General features: G+C 41.5%; 1 protein-coding gene across 3 annotated transcripts in view; it reads left to right on the top strand.

Moving 5' to 3' along the window:
- The first annotated feature begins 87 nt into the window (after positions 1-87).
- HMGXB3 (HMG-box containing 3) overlaps positions 88-25998 on the top strand; it is a 67576-nt gene continuing 41665 nt past the window's right edge. Inside the window, exons 1-11 of one of the 3 annotated variants that reach the window (XM_057731156.1) lie at positions 88-565; positions 3199-3337; positions 4215-4389; positions 8290-8787; positions 9940-10038; positions 15781-15912; positions 19781-19927; positions 20024-20199; positions 22275-22450; positions 22588-22685; positions 24875-24973. In XM_057731156.1, coding sequence (XP_057587139.1) covers positions 3201-3337; positions 4215-4389; positions 8290-8787; positions 9940-10038; positions 15781-15912; positions 19781-19927; positions 20024-20199; positions 22275-22450; positions 22588-22685; positions 24875-24973 — 1737 coding nt within the window. In that variant the 5' untranslated portion in view covers positions 88-565; positions 3199-3200. Of the gene's footprint in view, positions 566-3198; positions 3338-4214; positions 4390-8289; positions 8788-9939; positions 10039-15780; positions 15913-19780; positions 20200-22274; positions 22451-22587; positions 22686-24874; positions 24974-25998 lie in introns of all 3 variants that reach the window. The other 2 variants (XM_057731146.1, XM_057731165.1) reach the window with 2 other exon arrangements.

The raw sequence follows: 25998 nt of genomic DNA, 5'->3' as shown, positions 1-25998 counted from the left end.
GCAGTTTCTATGGGCCCGCCCCTCAGCCCGGGCTGGACTACTGCGCCTGCGCAGGGGCTCGCACGCAGTCACGCGCTGCCGGCCGCTTCCGGCGCGCCGCGAGGGTCGCCGGGACGGGTCTCCCTGGCGATCGGAGGTGTGCAGCTGCTGCCGCTGCGGCTGAACCGGTGCCGCGGCGACGCCCGTGTCCCTGCTGTCTTCCTCGGGTTCCCCGGGGCCTGACCCCCGGGGCCCTCGGCAGGCGTCGGTGAAGAGCCTGCGGAGCGAACCTGTGCTCCCACACCCGTTCTCCACGACCCCATATCGCGACTCCGAGGAAGGGGAGCGAGAGGGCTGTCGCGACTCCGCGCCGTGTGTCGCCGGGCGGGGCCGCGGACCCGGGGCTCCTCTAGCGCCCGGGATGCGCGCGCGAGCCCTCGCCTCCACTTCCTTGTTGCCCGTGCCACGACTGGAGCCGCCTCTCGCCGACAGCGGGGAGCGCGAGTGCGCCGGCCAGCCCCCTCGTCGAGCCCCGTGGCCGGGCGCCTCCGGGAATGTGAGCCGCGCTGCTTGCACGCTTCTCTGGGTAAGTCCCGCGCTCTAGCGCCGCGCTGCTCCGGCTGGGCGCCCACGAGCTGGGTGCTGCGGGACTGAGCCCCGTTGCCTCTTCTACGAAGTAGGAGCAGTGAGCCTAAATTTCCACCTCCCGCATTGGGTACCATTGGGATATCTAAGGCCCATAGGCCAACCACGGCCCACGGCTGAGCCTTCAAAGGCCATTTAATGAGGTTCCGAGGAGGATCTAATGAGACAGTGAAAGTGTGTCACAAATTTCAAAAACTGTCTTACTCCTCTTTTACAGATGAGAAAACTGAGGCTTAGAGAGAGTAAGTAGATTGCTCAAGGTCATGGAGCTCGGTGCTTGTGCTGTTAAAATGCGTAACTTAAATTAGGACCCTGATCTTCAGCTCTCCAGAACCCTTGGTTTTAACCTTTATATTATCATGCCTCCCCCCGCCCCCCCCCCCCCCCCCCCACTTTTTTTGGCATTGCTGTACTGAGGCCTAGGATCTGAAAACACGTCTGGACCCAGGCTTAAATCGGGCTAGTCAAAGAAGCCAAAACCCAGGGTAGTCTCTTCCTGCCCCTACCCTAGTGTGGTTGTAATGACTTTGTTTTCTAACTTGTTTTGCTCTGGGTGTTAAAACCCTGTCTGTCATTCTTTACAGAAGTTCTCCTGCAGTTACTGCTTTTCTCTGCAAGACTCGGGCTGAGAAGTCAATTATTAAAGGCAAAAAAAGCACATCCCCACATAGCCTTGATTTGAACCTTAGCATCCCTTACCCAGTAAAGGCACTGGCCTATTTTTTACCCAGCCAAGTTGTGGGTTATGTTCTCCAGCAGAGTTGCACTGAAACAGAATGCGGGGGGTATTTTTTTGGTTGTGTTTTTGTTTTGTTTTCCAATGGGAAGGGAAATCATTTAGAGATTGTACAGAACTAGAAAGACCCTTAGAATAATGTGTTCTTAGCCTCTGGTATATCTTTGAAATTATAGGTGAAATATTTGCATTTTCTGGGAGAGGGTTTTTCCACTTTCACAACATTCTCAAAGGGATTCTTGGCCTTTCAAAAAGTTAGGAGCCACTGATTTCAGCCTCTTCAGTCTCACTTGAGGAACAACTGAAATTTAGGGTGGGGAATAGACTTATCTGAGGTCACATGGTTAGAATTTAGACTTGGATCTCGGCCTCCTGACTCAATATGCAGTGCTCTTTTTCTTATTATACCTTATCAGATACCTCACCATTTGTGAAGTGAGTTCTGAGTGAGAGGTGCGTGGGCCTTGTAATACACATATCAGTTCTGTGTTTACTTACACAGCTCCTTCTTCTCGGAATCTTAAATTATCTTCTGACAGATTTTCAGGAGTGTCTATATTATTTCTCGCTCATAAAATTCAAGTGGTTTCTGGGAACCTTTCTCCGTCCAAGGATTGGGTCTGTGGGTAAAACTCAAACTTAGAATGTGGCCACAAATAAACTAACTCTTCTTGAACTAGTCACTGAATTTTTTTAATGCCTTCTTTCCCTAGGAAAAGCTATTAGTAGATTTTCTATTTCTCAGGCCAGGACTAGAGAGTTAATGTTAATGTCCGTCTGTCAGATCACTGTTTAGCCCTGAACTGTTCAATACTGTAGTCACTAACCATGTGTGGTTATTTAAACTAATTACAGTTGAAATGAAATCAGTTAAGTTCTTCAGTCACACAAGCCATATTTCAGGTGCTTAATAACCGTAAGTAGCTACCATATTGGAGAACCACAGATGAAGATCATTTCTATCATCACAAAAAGTTTATCGAACAGTGCTGGTTTAGAGGGTTGCCAGTGAAGATGAGAGCAGTGTAGTGTAATGGAAGAAGGCTCACAATTGGTTTTTTGCATTAAAAAATCTACCTTTCAAGTCCCTGGGTGTGGTGGCCTTGGGCAGGTCGTTAAGCATCTCAGCCAGAGATTATTCATCTTTAATAATGAACCCTTTTTGTATGGCACTTGACTATTCTCAAATGGAATTACATCCTTCAGCCTTATCACTATAAATCTGTGGTAAGGTGGGTGAGACAGCTCTCTTTTTAATATGTGAGAGAATTGAACCTAAAGCAGCTAAAGGAGCTGCCCAAAGTCACACAAGCTGGCAGAGTATAAAGAAACTTCCTACATATTGGCACCTACTGCACGTTTGAGTGAAGGACTGAAAGAATCAATGAAGCATTTTGCTTAAGGCAATGAAACTTGAGGGGGAGTGTCCAGAACTGACTCCTGGCCAAGTATTTACCTGTTATCATATGGAATTCTTGTAATGGAAGGCTAATAAATCTTTGGGTTGAGGGATCACTGAGTGTCCCATGAGTGAATATAAGTGAAAGGGCTGTCTAAGCTAGTGATCCCCGATTTGCCTCGTCAAAGGAATCACCTGGCGCACTTGTTAAGCATATGGATTGCCATACCCTTTAGAGATTCTGATTCAGGAGGGCTGAGGTGGAACCCTGGAATCTGAATGTTTAGTAGGTTCCCCAGGTGCTTCTTAGGATCCAGCTGGTGAGTTTGGGAAATGACTGAGTCTTAAGGCCCTGGCAGAGATAAGGATCATTGGATCAGGAGGCTGCTGTGCCTTTTAGGGTACTCTTGAATCTTGTTTATGTTTGACTTTCCTCTAGCCATGGATGCATCATATGATGGTACTGAGGTAACTGTCGTGATGGAGGAAATTGAGGAAGCCTACTGTTATACCTCCCCTGGGCCGCCCAAGAAGAAGAAAAAGTATAAAATACACGGAGAAAAGGCCAAGAAACCCAGGTTAGCCAATGCATTTTGGTAGCTGGCATTTATAAACAGAAGCTGCTTGGAGAGCTGTGTTGAAGAAGACTTTAGGCTGTGTCCAGATTCATTGAAAGTGCCATGCCACTCGTTGAAGTTTCCTGATGGGCATTGGGGTTGTGGGGAGAAGGAGATGGAGAGTGGGAAGTACCTGACTGATGCCAGCAGTTGCCATTCCTGTCCAAATCTTGGTCATGTTTCCAGGCTTTAGCAGGAAATATACATACAGATTGTGGAAGCTCTGTACAAGAAACCACATTATTTATTATTAATACCATTGTTATTTAAATATTTAATTAGGGCATCAGTAAAAAGTTGGAATTATAAATAGCACCAATGATATCTATAAAGAATATCCAAATTGTAGCTCTAATCTCCCTTTTAACTGTGAACTCTCCAAAATTCTTGCTGAGGCTCCCATCATTGGGTCACTTTGATAGTTCTGCTTGCTTCCCTCTCTCAGCCTTGGTGGGGTGCTGTTGACCAGTGAGATGTAGAAGAGTAGGGTGTGAGTGGGTAATGAGTCTTCTAATTAACCTTTTCCTGAAAGTGGAATGACTGGACACCTGTATTTGACTTTGCCCATATTGGGATTTAAAGCCAGTCATCCCTGCAGAAAAAGTGGTCATGGCAAAGTAAACCAGACAAGACTTTGCTTCCAGGTTTCTGGAGGAAGAAAGCTCTTCCTGGTCACCCTCCGGGGGTGTTATTTAAATGCTTCTTTGCTTCAGTCTCTACTTAGAGAAATGCTTTTGAAATGAAAAGCTGGGTTTTGTATTTAGCTCTTCACTACTGAAACATTGTAGTATTTACTGGTTGAGTGAGGGAGAACCTTAAGAAGTCATTGCTTCCTCAGGTCTGCTTACCTTCTGTACTATTACGACATCTACCTGAAAGTGCAGCAGGAGCTTCCCCACCTCCCTCAATCTGAGATCAATAAGAAGATTAGTGAGAGTTGGAGGCTTCTCAGTGTGGCCGAGAGGAGTTACTACTTGGAAAAAGCCAAACTAGAGAAAGAAGGTTTGGATCCTGTAAGTAATTTTGTTTTTTTTTCTTCAACTAATACTGCCGTTGCCTTAGTGGTAGGCTTTGGGGAGTCCAACCCTCTGTTCCGTTTCCTTCTCTTTTCTTGAGAAAACTGAGTTGAATCATTTTTACCTTTCTTGAGTCTGATGTGGTCTGTTTCCTTTTTTGTGTGTTTGTTTTTTTTTTGGCTGCGCAGCCCGGGTTGCAGGATCTCAGTTCCCCGACCAGGTATCGAATCTGGGCCATGGCATTGAAAGCGCCGAGTCCTAAACAGTGGCCCGCCAGGGAATTCCCTGTTTCCATTTTGATGATGCCCTGCACTCTCTTGTACTCTTTGCTTGCAGCAGTACATGATCTCCAGTGAGCCTTAGGTTCCTTTTCTGAATTTTAGCAAAACTTGGAGCCTCTTGTCCTTGTGGGTAGTTGGTGTTATTTTCCTTTCCTACAGGCATTTTTTCCTCCACCATAAATTTTCATGGTATCAGTTGAGTGTAAGTGTAATTAATTGGTGCTGTGCTGACCACTGTCAGTTATAACCTAATCAGCAATTAGGCTCACATGTTTAGAGGTAGACACAGCGGCTTTGTGTAAAGCCACGTGCTTTTGTTACCACTTGTGGTGTTGAACTGTGCTAGAAGGAAAAGTGCAAGGCTAAAGCTGAATTGATGGAGGAGATGGAGCCTTTGAGTGCTTGGATTAAAGAATAAGCAAGGAAACACTTAGGTGTGTGTCTGTCAGCCATTTTGTTATTTCTGGTTCACAGTAATAAAATGCACTGACAACTCTTATCACTACTGTTTTTTGTTTTTGTTTTTAAAGTTATCTTGTTTTCTTTGTTTTGTTTTTTACAGGTTTTCTTTTTCATTTTTTGTTTTATTTCAGTCTGTCTTTTTTATGCTAGAGACATTCTTCAAACATCTGATAACAGTTGACTGAAGTCCACATTTAAGAATAAAATACTGAAATCCTGATTAGATACTGTGTTTGGAGAAATAATCTTCAACTAGTGAGTTCCTCCTAGGGTAGTGGCTATCAACCCTAGTAGATAGTGGCTACTTTTTTAAAAAAGCACATACTTTGTAAATCTGCTTTTACTACCCTGAAATGAAAGTAGTAGAATGTAACCTATCAACACATATGATTTCACTAATAATAATGCCATGCCATAACAATAATGTCAAAAGTAGATGCACTACTGTTTTTTTTTTTAACTTGTTATTTTTTTATTTTTTACAATAAACTGCATATATTTAGAGTGTACAATTTGGTATCCCAATCTCCCAATTCATCCCCCCCCCCCCCCAACCCTCCCTGCTTTCTGTGTCTTGGTGTCCATATGTTTGTTCTCTACATCTGTGTCTCTATTTCTGCCTTGCAAACCGGTTGATTTGTACCATTTTTCTGTAGTCCACATATATGTGTTAATATACAATATTTGTTTTTCTCTTTCTGACTTCACTCTGTATGGCAGTCTCTAGTTCCATCCATGTCTCTAAAACTGTCCCAGTTTCATTGCTTTTTACAGCTGTTTTTTTTACTACTGTTTTTTTAAAAACTGAAATTCCTTTGGAAAAATAACCTTGTTATTGCAAGCTGAAAGCATTTAACCTTAACTCTTTTTTTTTTTTCCAATTGAAACAATTGTCTCTAACTTCTTTTTTGATAATGTAAAGCAAAAGTTCTCCAGGAATGCAACAACTATGTTATAGCAGAACAGGTTGTATTTTCCTTAGTGGAGTCCATCTACCAGTGACTGCCATTTAGGTTATTTTGTCCTTGTTGGCTTGGCATTTCCCTTCTTGGAAGAGCTTTGTGTTACCTACGGTCTTGGAGATGCCACTCTACTCCTTCTCTATGATTTGTTTGTAAACTGTGAGTCTGGGAAACAGTCCCTGTGGAGAAGGGATGGTGGAGTCTAGGAGAAGTACACACGTTCTCTTTAGTTTCCCCATTATAAAGTCACAGACTCTTTGCCCATGATACAAGAAAATTTTACCTAATCCTGGAGTGATGTGCTTTTTAAAAACTAGACACTAATATGGGTCCTTTTAAGGCTTTAAAAAAAATTTAAGTAGATCATCTATAATGATTTTTCCTTATCCATATGTAAATTTATATCTACCATCATCTCTACCACTACCCCCTAGATCATGAATAGACTAGCTCTAATATTAACTAGCTCTAACCTTGAAAGAATCACTTAACCTTTGAGTCCTGCTTTCCTCATTTGTAAAATGGGTATAATAGTATCTATTCACAATGTTTAAAACAGACAATGTAAAACACTTAGCTGAGTTCTTGGAACATACTGACTTGGTCAGTAAATATCACTCTTTAGGAGATTAAATGTCCAGTGACCATATAATAAGGGAAGGTGGCATTGAATGAGCATGTGGAATGTACCAAGACTGGGTGAGGCTTTATATGCTGTTTGACCTCTCCCTGATTACGTGGTATGCAGGTGGGACTCTCCTGCCTGCCTACGTTGGGAGCCTGTCAGAGACAGGCTGTCTTCTTCAAGTCTCCTGCCAAGTGGCAGGGCCCATGGTTCCAGTGTCATTCCTTACAGTGTGTAAGATGAGTGTCTTTCATGCTGCCCTGGTTTCTCTGTGCTTGGATTTGTTAAGTCCAGACCAGCCATGTATCTGCTGTACTTAGTCTTGTTATCTCGACCTGTTTGCTTCAGAGGGTGACTTTCTTCATTATCTGCCCAGTGAAGGTGCCGTAAAGGATTCAGACAGTCTGCTTTCATGTTTCAGCTTTTAATTTTCATCTCCGAGTGCTTCTTCCTCTGCACCATAAGTAGACTCATTGGCTTCTTGCTTTTGATTTATTTAAGGATCCTTTTGTAATTGACTTAGTTCCTTTTAAATGATGCTTCTGAAATTATTTTTTGGTCCATTTAATTTCAGCTCTCACTTATCTGTTCACTTTGAACTTTTCTATCTTCCTTCTTGGGTAACTTTCAGTTTAAATTGAAAAAATAAAACAAAAGCACCTTTTTCTTGGTGCCAGTTAACCGTGTACCTAGTCTTGCTCCTTAGAAGGCCTGGCCTAGAGTCCCAGCTTTATTAGTTATTAATTATGTGTTTTGGGAAAGTTTACCCTCCTTGTGCGTCAGTTCCCTCATTTTTGAAATGAGAATAATGATAGTACCTAACTTAATAGTACTGCTTTTAAGGTCATGAAAGTATTTTCTAAACCTTAAGATCCTAGGTCAGTGTTTATGTTTATATTCTTCTCCGTCCTCCCCCACCCCCCAGTATATTCAGGTCCTTATCAGATAACCACTTCCCTATACACATTCTCTCATGAAGCCTTCTTATTGATAGCTTTGTGGTCTGTTCATCCTCTTCTTTGCAAATCTGGGAGAAGCCAGTTATATCAGAATCCTTGCTTGCGGCCTGTTGGTTTGTATTTTATGCTTTTAAAGGTTTCTTTGAGCATTATACATTTTGGTATCTAAATCTTCAGCTACTTTGGAGTTCTAAAGTATCAGAGCTGCAAAGGAACTCATGAATAGCCAGATTCAGCTCCCTCATTTTACAGTTGGGGCAGCAAGGCCTAAAAAGGGGAAAGGATTTGTTTAAGACAACACCAGACCTGGGATTTCAGCTCACAGTTTCAGATACCAAGATCAGTGCCCTTTCTAGAAACTAATCCATGTTATCTGTCTCCTACGTGATTGAGTGAGTAAGTTATATTGGCTAAAGCGTGATTTACATGAAGAAGACATTGCTGTTGGCAGAGGCTGACCCTATCTAAGTCTTAGGTCAAGAGAATGGAGTCTTTCTCGTTCCTTTTTAGGAAAAAAAAAACAAAAAAAGAGCTTGTAAGTGTGTATCCATGTGGTCTCATTCCATTTATCTCTGCTTGTCTCCCCAACCTGGCTTCTTCATCCTCAGAACTCTAAGCTCTCTGCACTGACTGCCGTGGTTCCGGACATCCCAGGTTTCCGCAAGATCCTCCCTCGCTCAGATTATATCATCATCCCCAAGAGCAGCCTGCAGGAGGAGCGGAGCTGCCCTCAGCTAGAGCTGTGTGTGGCCCAGAACCAGATGTCCCCTAAAGGACCATCTCTTGTGTCCAACACTGCCCTGGAGACAGTGCCCAGCCATGCAGGCATGGCAGAACAATGCCTGACTGTGGAGGCCTTAGCTGAGGATGTGGGAGCCCTTGCCCAGCCAGGTGCTGTACAGGAGATCACCACCTCAGAGATCCTCAGCCCGGATGTGCTCCTAAATGAGGCTTCCCTGGAGGTAGGGGAGAGCCACCAGCCTTACCAGACAAGCCTGGTAATTGAAGAGACTTTAGTGAACAGCTCACCAGACCTGCCCACTGGAAGCCTGGCTGTGCCCCACCCCCAGGTTGGGGAGAGCATGTCAGTGGTAACCGTCGTGAGGGTAAGTGACTTTGGTACTGATGCTTTTACTCCATCTGGAATTGTTAGAAAGGTAGCTAACACCGTGCAGTGTGATTCTGGAGTAGTGGTAAGTAAGAATACTGGTGTGGCACTTCTAGTTGGACTGCAGTCCTCTTGAACCTTTTTGCCCCTAGGCTTAGTCCAAAGCCCTCTTCAGTTTCTTAGGCAGTCTCACCGACTCCCCTTGTCCAGTGTAGCCAGAATTTTCTTCATGTGAGATAAGGTACATTCACAGGAAGGACGGGAATAATATTTGGGCTCTCCATGAGTCAGAGCCAGGATCTGTTAGCCTGTTAGTATTAGTTAGAATTTTATGTTCCCTTAAGATTGTTTCAGGAAACGTAATGGCACTGTGAACTGTTCAAGAGAACTTCTAAATGGTCTTCTTGGGCACAGAGTAAGAAATAGGAAGAAGGAGGTTCTCTTCCAGGCCAGGTTGATGGGACTAATAGCTGAGAAAGAAGAGAGAGGTCTCTCCCCAGTGGCTTTCCTATCATGCCCAGTTGAAGAGAAAGAGCAGTGATTTCAGTGATTCCACAGCCTGGTCCCCTGGAAGGGGAGAGTGGGGGAGCTACCACCATGCTATTACCCTGGGTAGGGTGGCATCCTCAGAGAGGTAATTGTCATGCTTAGGCTAAGAGGACCAGCATGTGGTGGCCTCTATGGCCTAGAGGGATGAGAACATATACCCCTGCAGAGGATTCCATGCCAGGCGTAAATCCATCTTATTACTTGTTGCCACAGTGCTGTTTATGATAATGAAGCAGGCCACTGGCCTGGTTAAGGCGGATTAATAGGTTGCTAAGAACATTTGACAGGGTCAGAAGAATTGGATTCTTTCACTAACTGCTTATGGGATCTTAGGAATCCTAAGTCTCTTAAGAACCTCAGTTTTCTCATCTGTAAAATGAGAATAGCACATTCCCTGTGGTAATGGTTTTCTCTGTCTCTGTTTATCTTTAATTAAACTTTTATTTTGAGGTAATTGTAGCTTCATACATTTTTTGATGTGCCCATTGGATAAGCACGTTATCTATGGTTATTGGACTTCATCAGTCTTTAGTGTTGTGGATCATCTTGGGTGTTCTTCACTCCATCTTGATAAAACTGTCTTCTCTCCATGTATCTACAGGATTCCAGTGAGAGTAGCTCCTCTGCGCCAGCCACACAATTCATCATGTTGCCTCTTCCTGCCTACTCGGTTGTGGAGAACCCCACCTCCATCAAACTGGTCAGTGTGTGGGGAGTTGAAAGAGATTAAGGCTCCATAAGAATTCTCTTCCAGGTAGTTTTCTTAAAGTCTTAACAAATTTAGGACACTGGGATTGGCAAAGATCTCAGAGATTTTCTGGTTCAGGTATTCTTAACTAGGGGTGAGGGAGTAGGGGAGGGTCTGTGAATGGAGTTCCACAGGATCCATGAACTCCTCAGGTTACATACAAACTTCTCCTTGAGAGAGTATTTTCCTGGGATAGGTTCCATGGCTTTTATCAAATTTTCTGGAGCATACATGTTTTAGAAAAAGTGAGGGACCAGTGATCTAATTCAATCTTGTTATTGTACAGGTTAGGAAAAAGGTTCAGAGAAGGGAAAGGATTTGTTCTCTATATGATTCAAGGCCACTGGGCTGCAAAAAGACAGAATGAGGACCTGAGTCTTTTGATTCTCAGTGTTTTTTCCATCATACACTGCAGAATGTGGGCTGAGGTTTATTCCTAAATATTTCATGATTCTTTATGATATTGTAAATGATATTTTATTCTTTTTTAAAATTTATTTTTGGCTGCGTTGGGTCTTCATTGCTGCACGTGGGCTTTCTCTAGTTGTGGCAAGCAGAGGGTACTCTTCGTTATGGTACATGGGCTTCTCAGTGCAGTGGCTTCTCTTGTTGCGGAGCACAGGCTCTAAGTATGCAGGCTTCAGTAGTTGGCAGCAGACGGGCTCAGTAGTTGTGGCACCTGGACCCTGGAGTGCAAGAGCTTCAGTAGTTGTGGTGTGCAGGCTCAGTAGTTGTGGCTTGAGGGCTCTAGAGGGCAGGCTCAGTAGTTGTGGTGCACGGGCTTAGTTGCTCTGCAGCATGCAGAATCTTCCCAGACCAGGGATAGAACCCCTGTCCTCTGCATTGGCAGGCAGATTCTTAATCACTGTGCCACTGGGAAAGTGCCATAGATTGTATTTTAAAGTTGTTTTCAGTTTCTGGTTGTTCGTTGCTAGTATATAGTATTATAGTTGATTCGTTGCTTATTAAACTTGTATGCTGCAACTTTGCTAATAAACTCATGTATTCTGCTGGCCTTTTTGTAGATTCTGTTGCATTTTCTACATAGATGAGAGTATTGTCTGCTAATAAAGACAGTTTTATTTCTTCTTTTCTGACCTGGATTCCTTATTTCTTTTTCCTGTCTTATGGTTTTGTCTAGGACCTCCAGTACAATGTTGAATAGAAGTGGTGAGAGCCGATATCTTTGTCTTGTTCATCGTCTTAGAGGGGGAAGTATTCAGTCTTTCATCATTAGGTATAATGTTGGCTGTAGGTTTTTCATAGATACCTTTATCATCTTTAGGAAGTTATTTTTGCTGGGAGTTTTTATCAGGAATGGATGTTGGGTTTTGTCAAAATTTTTTGTGTCTTTTTTTTGAGATTTTTTTCTTCTTTTTTTAGTTTGTTAACGTGATTACTATTATTTTTCAAATGTTAAATCAATTCTGTTCCTGGGATAAACTCCATTTGGCAATGACGTATTATCCTTCTAATATATTATTGAATTTGATTTGATAACATTTTGTTCAGAATTTCTGTATCTATATTTATGAGGAATATTATTGGTCTCTAACTTTATTTTATGGTGTTTGTTTTGTTTTAGTATCAAGGTAATTGCATACCTTATAGAATGAATTATGAAATATTTTCTGCTTTTCTGTTTTTTTGGAAGAGTTTTGTGTAGTATTGGCATTATTTCTTCCTTAAATGTTTGGTTAGAATTACCAGGGAACTCATCCGGGCCTGGAGATTCCTTTGTGGGAAGGTTTATAATGGCAGGTCTGATTTTTAAAATATATATAGGACTATTCAGATTATCTATTTTTGAGTGAGCTTTGGTAGTTCATCTTCCAGGGAGCTTGTCCATTTCATCTGAATTGTCAAATTTATTGACATAAAATTGTTTAAAACATACCCTTACTCTTTTTTAAAAAAACTGTGGTAAAGTATACGTAACATGAAGTTTGCCATTTTAATCAATTTTAAGTGTACAATTCAAGTGATATTAAATATAGTCACAGTGTTGTGCAATCATTACCATTATCCATTTTCAAAACTGTTTTATCATCCCAAACAGAAACTCTGTATCTATTAAACAGTTACTCCCCATCCCACCTTCTCCACCCCACCCCCCACCCCCCAATCCCAGGCCCTGGTAATGGCTGTTTTAATTTCTGTCTTATAATTTGCATGTTCTAGGTACCTCAAATAAGTGGAATTATGCAAATATTAGACCTTTTTGGTCTGACTTTTTCACTAAGCATAATGTTTTCAAGTTCATCTATCTTGTAGCATGTGTCAGAATTTCATTCATTTTTATGGCTGAATAATATTCCACTGCATGTGTATACTACGTTATTGATCCATTCCTAAACACTGATAGACATTTGATTTGTTTATACCTTTTGACTGTTATGAATAGTGCTACTGTGAGCTTTGGTTGTACAGATGTCTGAGTCCCTGCTTTCGGTTCTTTTGGGTATATACCTTATTGCTGGATCGTGTGGTAATTCTATATTTAGTTTTGTGGAAACTTTATCTTTTTAATATCTAAAGAATCTGCAGTGATTTTTACTTCTCCGTTACTGATCCTGGTAATTTGGGTTTCTTTCTTTTTTCCTGATAAGCTTGGCTGGAGGTTATTGATTTTATTGCTCTCAGAGAACGAACTGTTGGTTTCATTGATTTTCTCTATTGTTTTTCTGCTTCCTCTTTCACTCGTTTCTGCCCTGATCTTTGTTGTCATTCTTCTGCTTACTTTGGGTTTAATTTGGTGTTTTCTAGTTTCTTAAGGTAGGTCATTGATTTGAGACCTTTTTCTTGTATAGCTGCTTAGTGCTTAATTTCCCTCTAAGCACTGCTTTAGTGGCATCCCACAAATTTTGATACAGTGTGTTTTCATTTTCATTCAGTTGGAAGTACTTTCTAGCTTACTTCTTTGACCAATGAGTTACTTAGAAGTGTATTATTTTCCAGATATTTGTGATTTTCCAGGTATCTTTCTTTATCAGTTTCTGATTTGATTCCACTGTGGCTAGAACTTTGTAGTCTATAAGGCCTGAATCCTTTTAAACTGATGGTGGCTTATTTTATGGCTCGGAATATGGATTGTCTTGTTAAGTGTTCTGTGTGCACTTGAAAAGGATATGTGTTCTGTTGGGTGGAGTGTTCTGTGCATTTCAGATTAGGTTGAGTTGAGTGATAGTGTTCCTTGCTGATTTTGTATCCATACTGATTTTCTGTCTTATGTTTCTGTCAGTATTGAGAGAAAGCATCTACCTGTCGTAGATTTATCTATTTCTTTTTGCAGTTCTGTTAGTTTTTGTGTCATGTATTTTGACTGTTATTAAGTACATAAGCGTTTAGGATCGTTATGTCCTTTGAATAAATTGATCACTTCTTCATTGTGGAATGACCTTTATCTCTGACAGTATTCTCGCCTGTGATATCTGCTTAGTTCTGATATCAAGCTTTCTTTTGATCATTGTTATTAACAAGGTGTATCTTTTTCCAGCCTTTACCTGTTTGTACCTTTGTATTTAAAGTACCGTTTTTGGTAGGCCCTAAGAACAAGACCTATCTGATGATCACTGATTTATAGTATTTAAACCCTGTGTACTTAATGTGATTATTAACATGGTTTGGTTTAAATCTGCCCTCTTAGTATGTTGTTGTTGGTGGTGGTTTGGTCCTATCTGTTTTGTTGTGCTTTCTTTTGAAATAATTGAATATCTTTTTATAAATCCATTCTGTCTCCCTTCTTGGCCTATGAGCTATTAACTTCATCTCGGTTATTGTATTGTAATTCTTTTAGGATTAATAGTACATACCTTAAACTTGTCACAGTCTATCTTATCCTCTAAAACCCCTGCTATGGATAAACAATACTTTCTTGATAAGAAAGTTGTAGTAAACTGTTTTTCCTGCGCCATTCCTCTTCTGGAAATTAATATTCTTTCACGGTCTAATAAGTGTAAGCCAGGCTCTTCTAGAAATAAGAAGGCAACATCAGCCTTGAGCACTAGCATTATTTTCTAGAGTCATTTTTATAAGCTGCTGTTTAGTAGTATTTGCAAGTTCATAGTATTTATTTATAGAACTAACTTTGCTCTGGGGGTGTATTCAGAGTGAATATCCTATGTGGGGCCACAGTCTGAGAACAGATAAGATATAATGTTTTACATTCCATTAATAACAGTCTCACAAACTTTTTTCTCCTCTAAGATATATACATTAAGCAGAAAGGGCAGGTGATTTTACACAAGAGGAAACCAAAGGCCCAAGAGCTAAGATGACTTACCCCCAGGTCGTTCAGTGTGTCAGTTCCAAAGTTGGAACCCAAACCCTGTTCTCTTTCCCTGGTGCCACACAGCTTCACGCTCATCTTTGACCTGCTGTCACTGTCATTCATAATCACCTTTTCCTTAGGCGTTCTAGCCAGAGGTAGCCTAGAGGCAGCTTGGTGTTTCCCAAGGGAGATTTTTGCTTTCTGATCAGGCTAGGGAGGCTGGGATTAGTAGCTGAGTAAACCATTAATAAGTGACAGAACAAATCTGACAGGGAAGTGTTTTCTTTCCAGCATTAATCAAGAAATGGAGCGTGGCTAATTTCTATTTGTAGCTGAAATGTAATACATTCTGTTCAAAGGGAAATCGTCGGAGATGGTGCACGCCAGTGGCTGAATATATTTGTATGCAGATAATCAAGTTCTGTTGAGTGTCAAAGGACTTGGTTTCAACTGGAGTTCCCTCTCATTTTTTTAGTGACTGGACTGTTTTTATATCTTTGAACCCTAGGTCCTAGGTTCTCTGATTTTTAACTAACAAGAATGAAGATGAAGCAAATTCTTTGAAGTATTTTTTTTAATAAATTTATTTATTTATTTTATTGGCTGTGTTAGGTCTTTTTTGCTGTGCGCAGGCTTTCTTTTTAGTTGCGGTGAGTGGGGGCTCCTCTTCATTGTGGTGCGCGGGCTCCTCATTGCCGTAGCTTCTCTTGTTGTGGAGCACGGGCTCTAGGCGCGTGAGCTTCAGTAGTTGAGGCACATGGGCTCAGTAGTCGTGGCTCACGGGCTTAGTTGCTCCGCGGCATGTGGGATCTTCCTGGAGCAGGGATTGAACCCGCGTCCCCTGCATTGGCAGGCAGATTCTCAACCACTGCGCCACCTAGGGAGCCCCTCTTTGAAGTATTGAGTGCCATGTAGTGCAGCAGGATGCATGGAAGGAGTCTTGACCAGGAATCAAGATCTGTCTTCTAGGTCTAGCTCTGTCTTTGAATCACTGCATGATTTGAGGGAAAGCATTTAACCACTCTGAATCTCAGTAGTAATAATACCTACTTCATAGCATTGCTGAGAACATTAAATGAGATATTGGTAGAGTGTTTAGCACTGTGTGGTACTTCACTTAATTAATTGCAAATATTATTATCTTTATTCTTCTGATACCTAACTCTAACCTTGGGCAGCTGTCTTTCTTCATTTGAATTCACTTTCTCCATTTCTAAAAAGTGAACTAGTTAGTTGTATCTTAGGGCCTTTCCAACTCTGACCTTTTAAGATATGACCTTTTAAGATACCATGAATTGGCTAACCTTCTACAAGCTGGTATCCTCCTGGCATTGTTGTGGTTATAATGATCATCAGGATCTAGAGAGATGGGACTGTGGTGTCGATTCTGACCTGCTTTTTTTTTGTTTGTTTTGTTTTTATAGACTACTACGTACACCCGACGGGGCCATGGGACATGCACCAGCCCAGGCTGCTCGTTTACATATGTCACGAGGCACAAACCACCTAAGTGCCCTACCTGTGGTAACTTCCTAGGAGGGAAGTGGATCCCAAAGGTAGAGTCTGTTGGTCATCACTGCTTTGGAAACCCTACAACATAGGCTTATGATTCCCCTTAGGAACAGATAAATTAATATTCATTTAACTTTTCTGATGATACAAATAAGTCAGTTTCTTTCTTTTTAAAAAGAAAGAATAAAATGTTATCCATAATCTCATACCATCCAAAGAAAAGCGATTTCAGTTAAGATTTCAGTGTATTTTCTTGCAGTCCTTTTCTGTGGATATACAAGTTCTGTATCTTGCCTTTTTTTCCTTTAACATGTCATGCCATTAAATATTCTTCGAAAACTTTATCTTTAATTGCTTCATAGTTACCCATGAATGACTACACCATGTTAAATCATTCATTCCTTGTTAGGGTTACATTTTAAAAAATCCACCCTCCACACTGACTACTTAGCTATTCACATGCACAGTGCACGTAGTCTCCTATAAAAGCGGAGGTCTTTAACCTGATATTCAAGGCCTGCCATAGTTTGATTTTCCAATTGTGTGCTTCTGTCTCCAGATAAATGATGCTCAGTAAATACATGAGCATTAGAGCTGTGCCCCTGTGAAATTCAATTCAGTGCGTTTTTTGGTTACCTGTTGTATGCTTGGCACTGACTACATAAATCATACATACTTGCCACATTTTTGATATAAATTACTTAGGGACAAAAGGACTAGAATAGTCAGAGGTGGCTTTACAGAGGAAATGGTTTGGAAAGATCAGCAGAATTTGGATAGATAGAAGAAGAAAGAGAAGGTGTTGTTTTTGTGAAAATAGCTTAGGCTAGGATTGTGTTTGTCATGTGTTTAACTCATGGTCCAAACTTATTTCTGTAGAGAAAACTTATATAGCAGCATACTTGTTAAGTTCTTTTGGGGCAGTTTTGGCACAACATCTCTTAGAAAATTACCGGGATGGTGACTTTTGCCCTCTGGCTGAATTTTGGAGTTCAGGATAGCACCAGTTTCGGAGGCAGAATAAGTTAATAATTAAGAATATGATTCTGGGGGCTTCCTAGGTGGCGCAGTGGTTAGGAATCCGCCTGCCAATGCAGAGGTCACGGGTTCGATCCCAGCTCCAGGAGGACCCCCCTTGCCGTGGAGCAACTAAGCCCGTGTGCCAAAAAAAAAATAAAATAAAAAAAATAAGAATATGATTCTGGAGTCAGCTTCCTCAGTTCAAACCCCTACTTCCCAAGTATTTAGCTTTGTAACCTTGGGCAAGTCATTCTGTGTCTTTATTCTTGATTTAGGCTTCTTTTCATTTGTAAATGGAAGTTAACAACTGTGCCTACTTCATTAGGGTTGTTGGACGGGTCGGATGAAATTATCTACGCCAAGTGGATGGTACATTCCTAGTGTATTGTATATTCACTCCTCAGTAGGGGTTCACTGCTCCCATTGTTGGCAGCAGTGTAATGAATTGTCTCTATTATTGCTGTTAACATTAACACTTCAAGGGACAGGAAGTACCTGGGGCCTTACAGAGCTTTTTGTGTGCCCTGTGAAGCCATTTCATTTATTCCCACCTAATTATTCTCGCAAAATGTACTTCCCCAGCTGCAGTAGGAAGATTGCATTGGATAGTAGTTGGAATCCTCCTTGGACCTTCAGTGATGCACAGCAGGTCTGTCAAATGACCTTATTTCCTGTGCTTTTGCATGAAAGAGTAACCCATCCTGTGCCTAGTCTTCTTCAGATTCTGTTTTCACTTTGGTTTTCTTTCCTTTCTCATTTTGTCTTTTTCCCCCTTTGAGATAACTTTTGAGCCATTCTCTTTTTGAGATCAAACTCATGACATGAAAACATTTTTTTTCTTAGCTACTTGTCACCTGTCTTTACTTGCTAAATCAGAATTTTTTCCCCAAAGGTTTTTGCAAGAATTACGATGTAAAGAGCAGATACTGTGTTCTAAATCTCATAGGAACAGAATAAATGAAATGTAAGAAGAAAAAGGGTAACAATGTAGCATCGGTGCACATAAAATTTTAGAGATAAAAGTGATGGTGATTATCAGCTAGCTCAACTCCCAGATTTCCAGCTGAGGGAAAAGAGACTCAGGAGAAGTGACTTGGTACATTCACATTGCTGTTTATGCTATTGCTTTTCCACCCCACATTTCTCAGGCATCGCTGTGCTGTTTAGCTGCAGAATCTTAAGATTTCCTAAGTTCTGGTTTTTGAAGGAGCAAGCATAAATAGTTTCTAAAAGATCCAAATGTGTCCATGCCAGTCAGGAAATGACTCACCTTTTCTTATATTGTTCTGGAGTTCATACTGGCTAAAATTAGTCCAAGAAACATGTGGCACAGTTCCCAGTGAGTTGGATGGAACAAAAGATGGTATATAAGGCTCTTTAGCTCACGGCCTCCCTCCAGTGGGCCCTCCGATAGCAGTAATTGAGGTCTCTGAGCGAGGAACTGGTAGTATTTGCCTTCCTTCTTGAAAGAAAGTGACATTGAAAAAGGGGAGGCCAAATTAAGGAAATGTGAGATCACCAGCTAGAGTTTTTTGCTGTGATTGCTTAAATTATTCAGTCTTCCTGCAAAGAATTTTTGTCTGTAGCCTACTTAGTGGGCAGTGTTTTGCTCAAAGATCTCGTCTCAGGGGTTTCGTTTAACTTGTCTCCTGGTTTTCTGCTGACTCTTCCTTCTTCAGCAGTCAGTAAGCTCAGCAGTTTACTTGGAATTTTTCTTGTCCTCATGGTTTGTAATCGTGTGTTAGAATCTAAGAATACTTTTTTGGAGATTTCTTAAGGTCATCTATATTGATTCTTAACCAGAGGCACCATGTTGCCCAGAGGGACTTTCGAAATATAAGGAGTTTTTGGTAGTCAGTGACTGGGAGATAACACTGAAATTTAATGGCATTGGCCACAGGTGCTAAACTTCCTGCAGCGTGCAGGGGGCTCCTGCCCCTCCACCATGAAGAACTGGGCCACCCAAAAGGCTGTCTTGCTGCTGTTGACAAATACAGAGCTCTCATTCCATAATGGGAAATGAGGAATCAGATGAAGCTTGTCTTAGGCGACAGAAGCAGTTAAGTTGAAGCAGAGCCTAGTTTTTTATCTTCTGTGTTTTGTCTCCTAGTTTACAGTGCCTTTCATTATATACGTGGAAGGAAAAAACTTTTGAGACTTATCCTGGAGATAGCCAGTGTTAAAAAAAATTTTTTTTTGGAGTGTTTGTATGTAAATGTATGTATATAAAAGTCGGGTCTGTCTGAGATAGTAACAGCTGGTATTTTTAGTGAGTTTGAATCTTTTCTAGCATGTAATTAATGTGTATGAGCTATTCTGACCCGGTGAGAAGTTTGTGGTTTATGTGTAAATCAGCCTTACGCCAACTTTCAGGACTCACCAGGACAAAAGATTAGCGTTTTCTTCAGTGGAGTTGGAAGCGTTTAGTCTGTGTGAGATTGTGACCACATTGTGATTAAGTGAAACTCATGAAGGGACCACCAAGATAAACAACGTAGTACTTGTAGTACACATACTTCCAATGTGGCTGTATGTCAGCTTCTTTCTAGACCTAAAGGAGTAGGCCTTGAATAGTCAAAGGTCAAGGTAAAAAAATGTCAGCATTTGTTTCCTGAAACCTAAAGAAACATGTCATTAAGAAATTTATTAGGAGAATGGGTTTATCTTAACTCAAGCATTGAATACTATGATGAAAGGGAACTGGAATCAGAAGACCTAGATTCAGGCCAGTTTTATACTTGGGACCTGAAGTCAGCCTCTTCCTCTCTCAGCCTCAGCTTCTTATCTGTTGCTCATACATTACTGTTACAAGGATCAAATGAGAGGATACTTGTAAACGTGTTGTCAACTGTAAAATGCCATATGCATAAAAGGTTTTCTTATTTTTTCTAGGAAAAGCCAGCCAAAGTCAAAGTGGAATTGACTTCTGGAGTCTCCTCCAAAGGCTCTGTGGTTAAAAGAAATCAGCAGCCTGTCACCACTGAGCAAAATTCTGCTAAGGAAAACTCTTCCAAACCGACTGTGGAGAACTCAGAAGCTGTAAGCCAGCTCCTAAGTGTAGCTCCTCCAAGAGAAGTGGGTGAGGAGAATGAGTGGGAGGAAGTGATCATCTCAGATGCCCATGCTTTGGTCAAGGAAACTCCTGGGAATCGTGGTGCAGCAGTCATTAAGACGCCCGTGGTCAAGAGTGGCGTGCAGCTTGAAGTCTCTCTGGGGACAGCTGAGAATGACAGTCCTGGACTAGATGTGCCACCACCAGCTGAGGGGACAAGTACCTCCAGTTCACTCTCTGCTTCTAAAAAGCCTACAGGGTAACCCAGTGTGTTTATATATTATAGCATTGTGTTTAGAACAGGAACTTGTGACGTGTTTGTTTTGTCCCATGTCCTTACAGCATTCCTGAGAGAGGCAGTAGGGCCCAGTTCATGGTTTCTATTTTAAAGATACAGAAGCTGATGCCTAGAGACATTGATTTGCCTTTCCTCCTACACTGTGCTGTCTGTTCACTACTGTCTCATTCCTTATACATCTCTTCTTGTCAGTCTCCCTAAAACAGTTATTACAGAGTCTGCTGGTACAGGCTGTGGGCAACGTTACAGACCTAGTATCCAATCCTGGATACTACATTTGGAAAGAGAAGCCTTATTTAAGGTATCTTATGTAACGATTCCTGTCCTGGTGGTCAGAGAACTAAATTCTGGTTGTGACTCTGTCCCAGCTTCTGTTTGACCATGGACATAGTCACTTCATACCCGTTTTCCCCTCTCAAAAATCTTGAGTTGGGTGTTATAAAAAAAAATTTATCCTCAGTGGCTGACCATACAGCTTGAAAAAGATTGTGTGTAAAGCTTGCAACCCAGTGCCTTGCAGATAGGAGAGGTCTGTAAGTGTGGGCTGTTTTTCCTTCCCTCCTTAAAGACTTTCCCTCCTTAGAGGCTTAACTGAATTCTGCATGTAGCCCCTTTCCAGAGGCAGCTGTGGTCTTGTTTGTTTGTTTCAGTGGTTCTCAAAGGGAAATAGTGCCCCAGGGGACATTGTGGCAATGTTTGGGGACATACTTGGTTGATGCAGTTGTGGGGAGGGAGTGCTACTGGCATCGAGTGGGTAGCGGCCAAGGATGCTGCTAAACATCCTAAAATGCACAGGACAGCCTCTTGCAACAGAGAATTATTTGGCTTAAAATGTTAGTAGTGCCCGGGTTTAGAGATTCTGGTTTATATTTTTATTAAAATTTTTTTTACTGTTGAATAGAAAATATATTCACATAGTTCAGACTCAAAGGTATAAGGAGTGTATACTGAAAAAAGTCTCTGTCCCATCCTTCAGTGCTCCATTCCCATCTCCCAGGGAAATATTCCCAACTTTGTGTTTTTGGAGGTAATTTTAAGTATGTGCAAACAAATAAGAGTGCATGTGTGTTTATAATTAATATTGTTAAATTTTAAAAGTCAAGATGTCAAAGTATGTATGTTACGCTATCATTTGTGTAAGGAAAAGTAGGGAAAAATACATGTGTTTACACACGTATATATGTACATAGTTGACTCGAACAGATGTGGGCTTGAACTTCGTGGGTCCACTTACACATGAATTTTTTTCAGTACATACATACTACAGTACTACACGGTGTGCGATTGGTTGAATCTGCCAGATGCGGACCCCTGGATATGTAGGGCTGACTGTGAAGTTATCAGTGGACTTTTGATTTCGTGGGGGTCAGTGGCCCAGTATATGCTGTTCAAGGTCAACTGTGTGTGGGTGTATGTATGTGTGTATATATAGTTCCCCCCAATTTTCTTACACAAATGGTAACATAACATACATACTTTGGCATCTTGCCTTTTAAAATGTAACAATATACTTTGAGGTGGTTCTGTGTCCTTAGAGAATGAAGCTGGGCATTTTTGTTTTGGGGCAGGTGAAGCGCTTTAGCAAACGAGGCCTTCTATGGGCAGGCTTTTTGCTCAGCATTAGAGCTGCAAAGATGAAGAAAACATGGACCTTGTTCTCCCGGGTCTCTCAGCCACCCTCATGTGGGAGACTGATACACTTTATAAATACTTGGGCTGCTTAGGGGCAGGTTAGTAGTATTATATGTACAGTGGCTGCTGCTATCCCTCCTTGGAAGCACTTTTTTATCTTCGTAGTGACCCTATGAAGTACATGTAATTACTGTCCCCTTTTACATGTTACAGATGAGGTAAACAGAAGAGTGAAATTTCTTGCCCAGGGTTATACAGCTACGTAATGGTTGAATTAATGTCTAAAGCCTGACAGTTTAACCAGTACACTGTTCCTCTAATAAAGCGCTATCTGGAGATTACACTTTGGTTTCCTTCCCCTTGGTTTGAAATTTCTAGGAGAGTTCCTTTCTTGTTTTTTTCAGAGTTGATCTGCTCACTCCTGTGCCCAGAGCCCCAGAGCTTAAAGGCAGAGCACGGGGCAAGCCCTCATTACTGGCTGCAGCAAGACCCATGCGAGCAATTCTTCCAGCCCCAGCTAACGTGGGTCGAGGCAGCAGCATGGGACTGCCCAGGGCCAGGCAGGCCTTTCCCCTGAGCGGTAAGGTGTGGGACAGACCCGGGAGGAGGGACTGTCTAAAGGGAAGGGGACAGGAGTGGGGGTTGAGCATGGAGATGAGAGACTTAGGGAGACTCTGAATGCACTTAAGTCACCAGTTTGGCTCCTGGTTGTCTCAGATAAGACTCCCTCTGTGAGGACTTGTGGCCTGAAGCCAAGCACGCTGAAGCAGCTGGGCCAGCCTATCCAACAGCCATCTAGCACTGGTGAGGTAAAGGTAAGACCCTTCCCCAGAGGGGAAGCTATCTGCGGGGGGGCCTGGCTGCTCCGAGAACAGGGTTTCCATTGAGTGTCTCAAAGCCATAGGCAAAAAGCCTGTTACACTGGTAGAACTGTGGGAGGAGGTTTAGCATGAATGAATTATCTATTTTTTAATTAATTTCTTTATAAAGAATTTATTTATATCCATTCATAGAAAAACGAATGCATGTTTTTAAATTTTTATTTAGAAATAAAGCAAAAAAAGTTGCAAGAATAAAAGTAGTGCAAACAGCACCCATGTACTCTTTACCTAGTCACCTGCTGTTAACATATTAGCCCATCTTGCATTATCATTTGTGCTCCTTTGTCTTTCCCATTGTGTGTGTGTGTATGTATGTTTAAAATACACATAATTTAAGGGTAAGTAACATGGCCTTTTACACTTTAATGTTTCAGTGTGTATTTCCTAGGAATAGAGAGATTCTGTTACTGAAACATGGATACTTTATCATTTGTATTCCAGTTTTGTCAGTTTTACCCAATTGTGTCCTTTATAGCATTTTCTACTTTAGTACAGGATCCGGTCTAGGATTAGATACTGCATTTAGTTGTCATGTCTTTTTAGAAAAAAATGAATGCATAGTTGCTGTAGAAAATATAGAAAATTCAAGTAAGGAAGAAAGAAAATAAGTCTCTTATGATCCTGCAACCCAGAAATAACTGATATGACAGTCTGGCGTGTGCTCATTCAGCCCTCAAGTCCTTTCCTGCATTTGTCTATTTTTTAAGTGTAATTTTTTTTAAACCTAAAAGTGTGGCTCTTTCTCCATGTACTGGTTTGTAACCAGTATAATTCATTCCATTTAAAGATGGAGCTATTAAAGATTTGCCAGGTGTCAAAATTGTATGTGTTCAAGCATGCTTATTTTTAGTTTTTCTTTTTTTAGTTCTTTTGCCATATGTGATTGAATATGATCTAAGTTCCCTTACTCAGTACTTTTGAGAGCATGACCATTAGTAACAGACACATTTCTGCATCACAGCCCAGTAAACATATATGTATATCTACACATTAAAAGTTTAATGAAGCTATGCCCTTATTATATGCAGTCATTTTTCCATTTCTTTTTCCAAAATGCTGGTTTCCGCCCATTAAGTTAATTTCACGACCTCTCAGTTTGAAATTGAAAACCCTAACATGGACCAAATTGGAATAGGAATATCAGTCTGCCATCTCTCTTGCCATGTGCTCTGTCAGGTAACTGCTTTTGTTTGATAGTTCTAAATTTGCCCCAATAAGGGTATCAGCCAGTTTCTACTTTGAAGGTTGATCTGTTTTCACCCAAATGTGGTATCACCATGGGGTGCATATATGGTCTTGGGGTATAGAAGGATGGTTATTGAGTCTGCTTCAGGGGATTCCTACATATCCAGCCCTTAGGTTCCCTTCATGTATGTAAATTGCCAGTGTTCTATGTAGTTTGCTTTTAATTGGCAAATTGGGTATTTGTTAAAAAGCCTTAAACCCTTTTGCTAGTCTTAAACCGATTAAGTTACATGCAGTCTTAACATTCTGAGAATTAATTATTACAGAATTATTTTTAATTTAGAGTGCTTTCTTCATCTTTTCTTTTTTTACATTCCATATAGAAAATCTGAAAATTTTTGTAGGTAGTGGTAAAATGGAAAACAACCATGATCTTCCCCTCAACCTGTGACATTTTTGTGAATAATCTTTCAGACTTTTTTTTTTTTTTTTTTTTTTTGACCATACCGCGCAGCTTGCGGAATCTTAGTTCCCTGACCAGGGATGGAACCCAGGTCCCCAGCAGTGGAAGTGTGAAGTCCTAAGCACTGGGCAGCCGGGGAATTCCCCAGACTTCCTTATGGCAGCATAATTCAACCACGTATTTGTGTATAGAGCTATTACGCGCTTTTCTCACTTGATAGCAGTTGTAAATCTGATCCATAGTGTTTCTAATATGCAGTGTTAGAAGCTGCCCAAGAGTGTGGCAAGCCCTGGAGTTGAAAGTAGCACTCAGCCTTTGGTGGGCTGGTGACTGTGGACCAGCATCCCAGAGGGCTCATTTGGAGCATAGCTCGACAAATGCCTGGGCAACTCTTTCCTCAGGCTGTTTCAGGACACAGGACCTCAGGAGTTTGACTGAGGTTCAGAAGCACTAAATAATTTGTTTTGATCTACAGCTACCAAATGGCCCAGCCAGCAGGACATCTCAGGTGAAAGTTGTGGAGGTCAAGCCCGATATGTTTCCTCCATATAAGTATAGCTGCACCGTTACACTGGTAAGTGCAGACAGGAGATGAGTTGACATAGAGGTGGTTTAATTGTGTGGTTGAGGGTGAGTGGCAGTCTGAAGTGGGTGGGGAGTGGTACTGTGGAGTGAGAATAGGGTGAGGGATAGAGCTTAGATTCCGAAGATCCTGTCACTGGTACAAATGATAGCTACTGGGTGAATCCGCTAGGTTTGTTGTTTTTTCCAGGTGGGATCCGTGAAGTGTAGGCCAGCTGAGATCAGAATATTTCTCTTGAGAGTAGTTGGAGAGGAGAATCCAATCCAGCATCGACATTCAGCCGTCTTTGGACCTTTTAGCCTCAAAGTGTATTCTTATATGTAAAGTGTGAGAAATGTATTTTTTTACTCCCTAAAATAGTCACATTCAGTACTAGTATCTGAAAAGGTTTGAGAAGTGCTTTAGTAAAGCAACTAATTTTGTTTAGCCTGGTGTTTCTCACCAGGGTTTTCCCTCCCCCACTTTTATTTTTAACATAACACATTAACATCCCAATAAACGAACGTGTGACTCTGGGGTCATCCTTTTGCAGGGTAAGCAGCTTGGAGCAATGGAATAAACACTAGATGTCGAAAGACCTAGTCCAAGAGTGGTTCTGGCTCTGCTGCTAGCATGCCATCTGACCTTGAGCAAGGTTCTTTCCTTCTCTGGTCCTCAGTTTTCACTGTCTGTAAAATACTTTGTTGGTTTAGAAAGCATGTTGGGGCTTCTCTTGCTCAACATTCTCTAATTTTGTTGATCTTTAAGGTACCAACAAGCCAGGTGTTCTTTTTCCCTAGAGATCTTGAGAAAGCAGCTAGATTTTTAAAAATTCAAAAACTATTGAGCACATGCTCTGTGCCATGCCCCGTGCTGGGATTCAGTAGGAGCAAGATAGCATAGTATGGTGGGTCAGTGCCTCATCTGGCCTGATCCTTATCCTTATCCTGGAGAGCTGCTCAGGCTTCTTTTCCCAAACACCTGATTGCTACTTTCTCCACGCCATCCATCCCTTCACTACCTCCTCCCTTCGGCTC

The sequence above is a fragment of the Hippopotamus amphibius genome, chromosome 1, assembly GCF_030028045.1.
Source record: "Hippopotamus amphibius kiboko isolate mHipAmp2 chromosome 1, mHipAmp2.hap2, whole genome shotgun sequence".
Taxonomy (NCBI): Eukaryota; Metazoa; Chordata; class Mammalia; order Artiodactyla; family Hippopotamidae; genus Hippopotamus; species Hippopotamus amphibius.
Note: the sequence above shows the minus strand (reverse complement) of the source record. Positions and strands in the feature narration are given on the sequence as shown.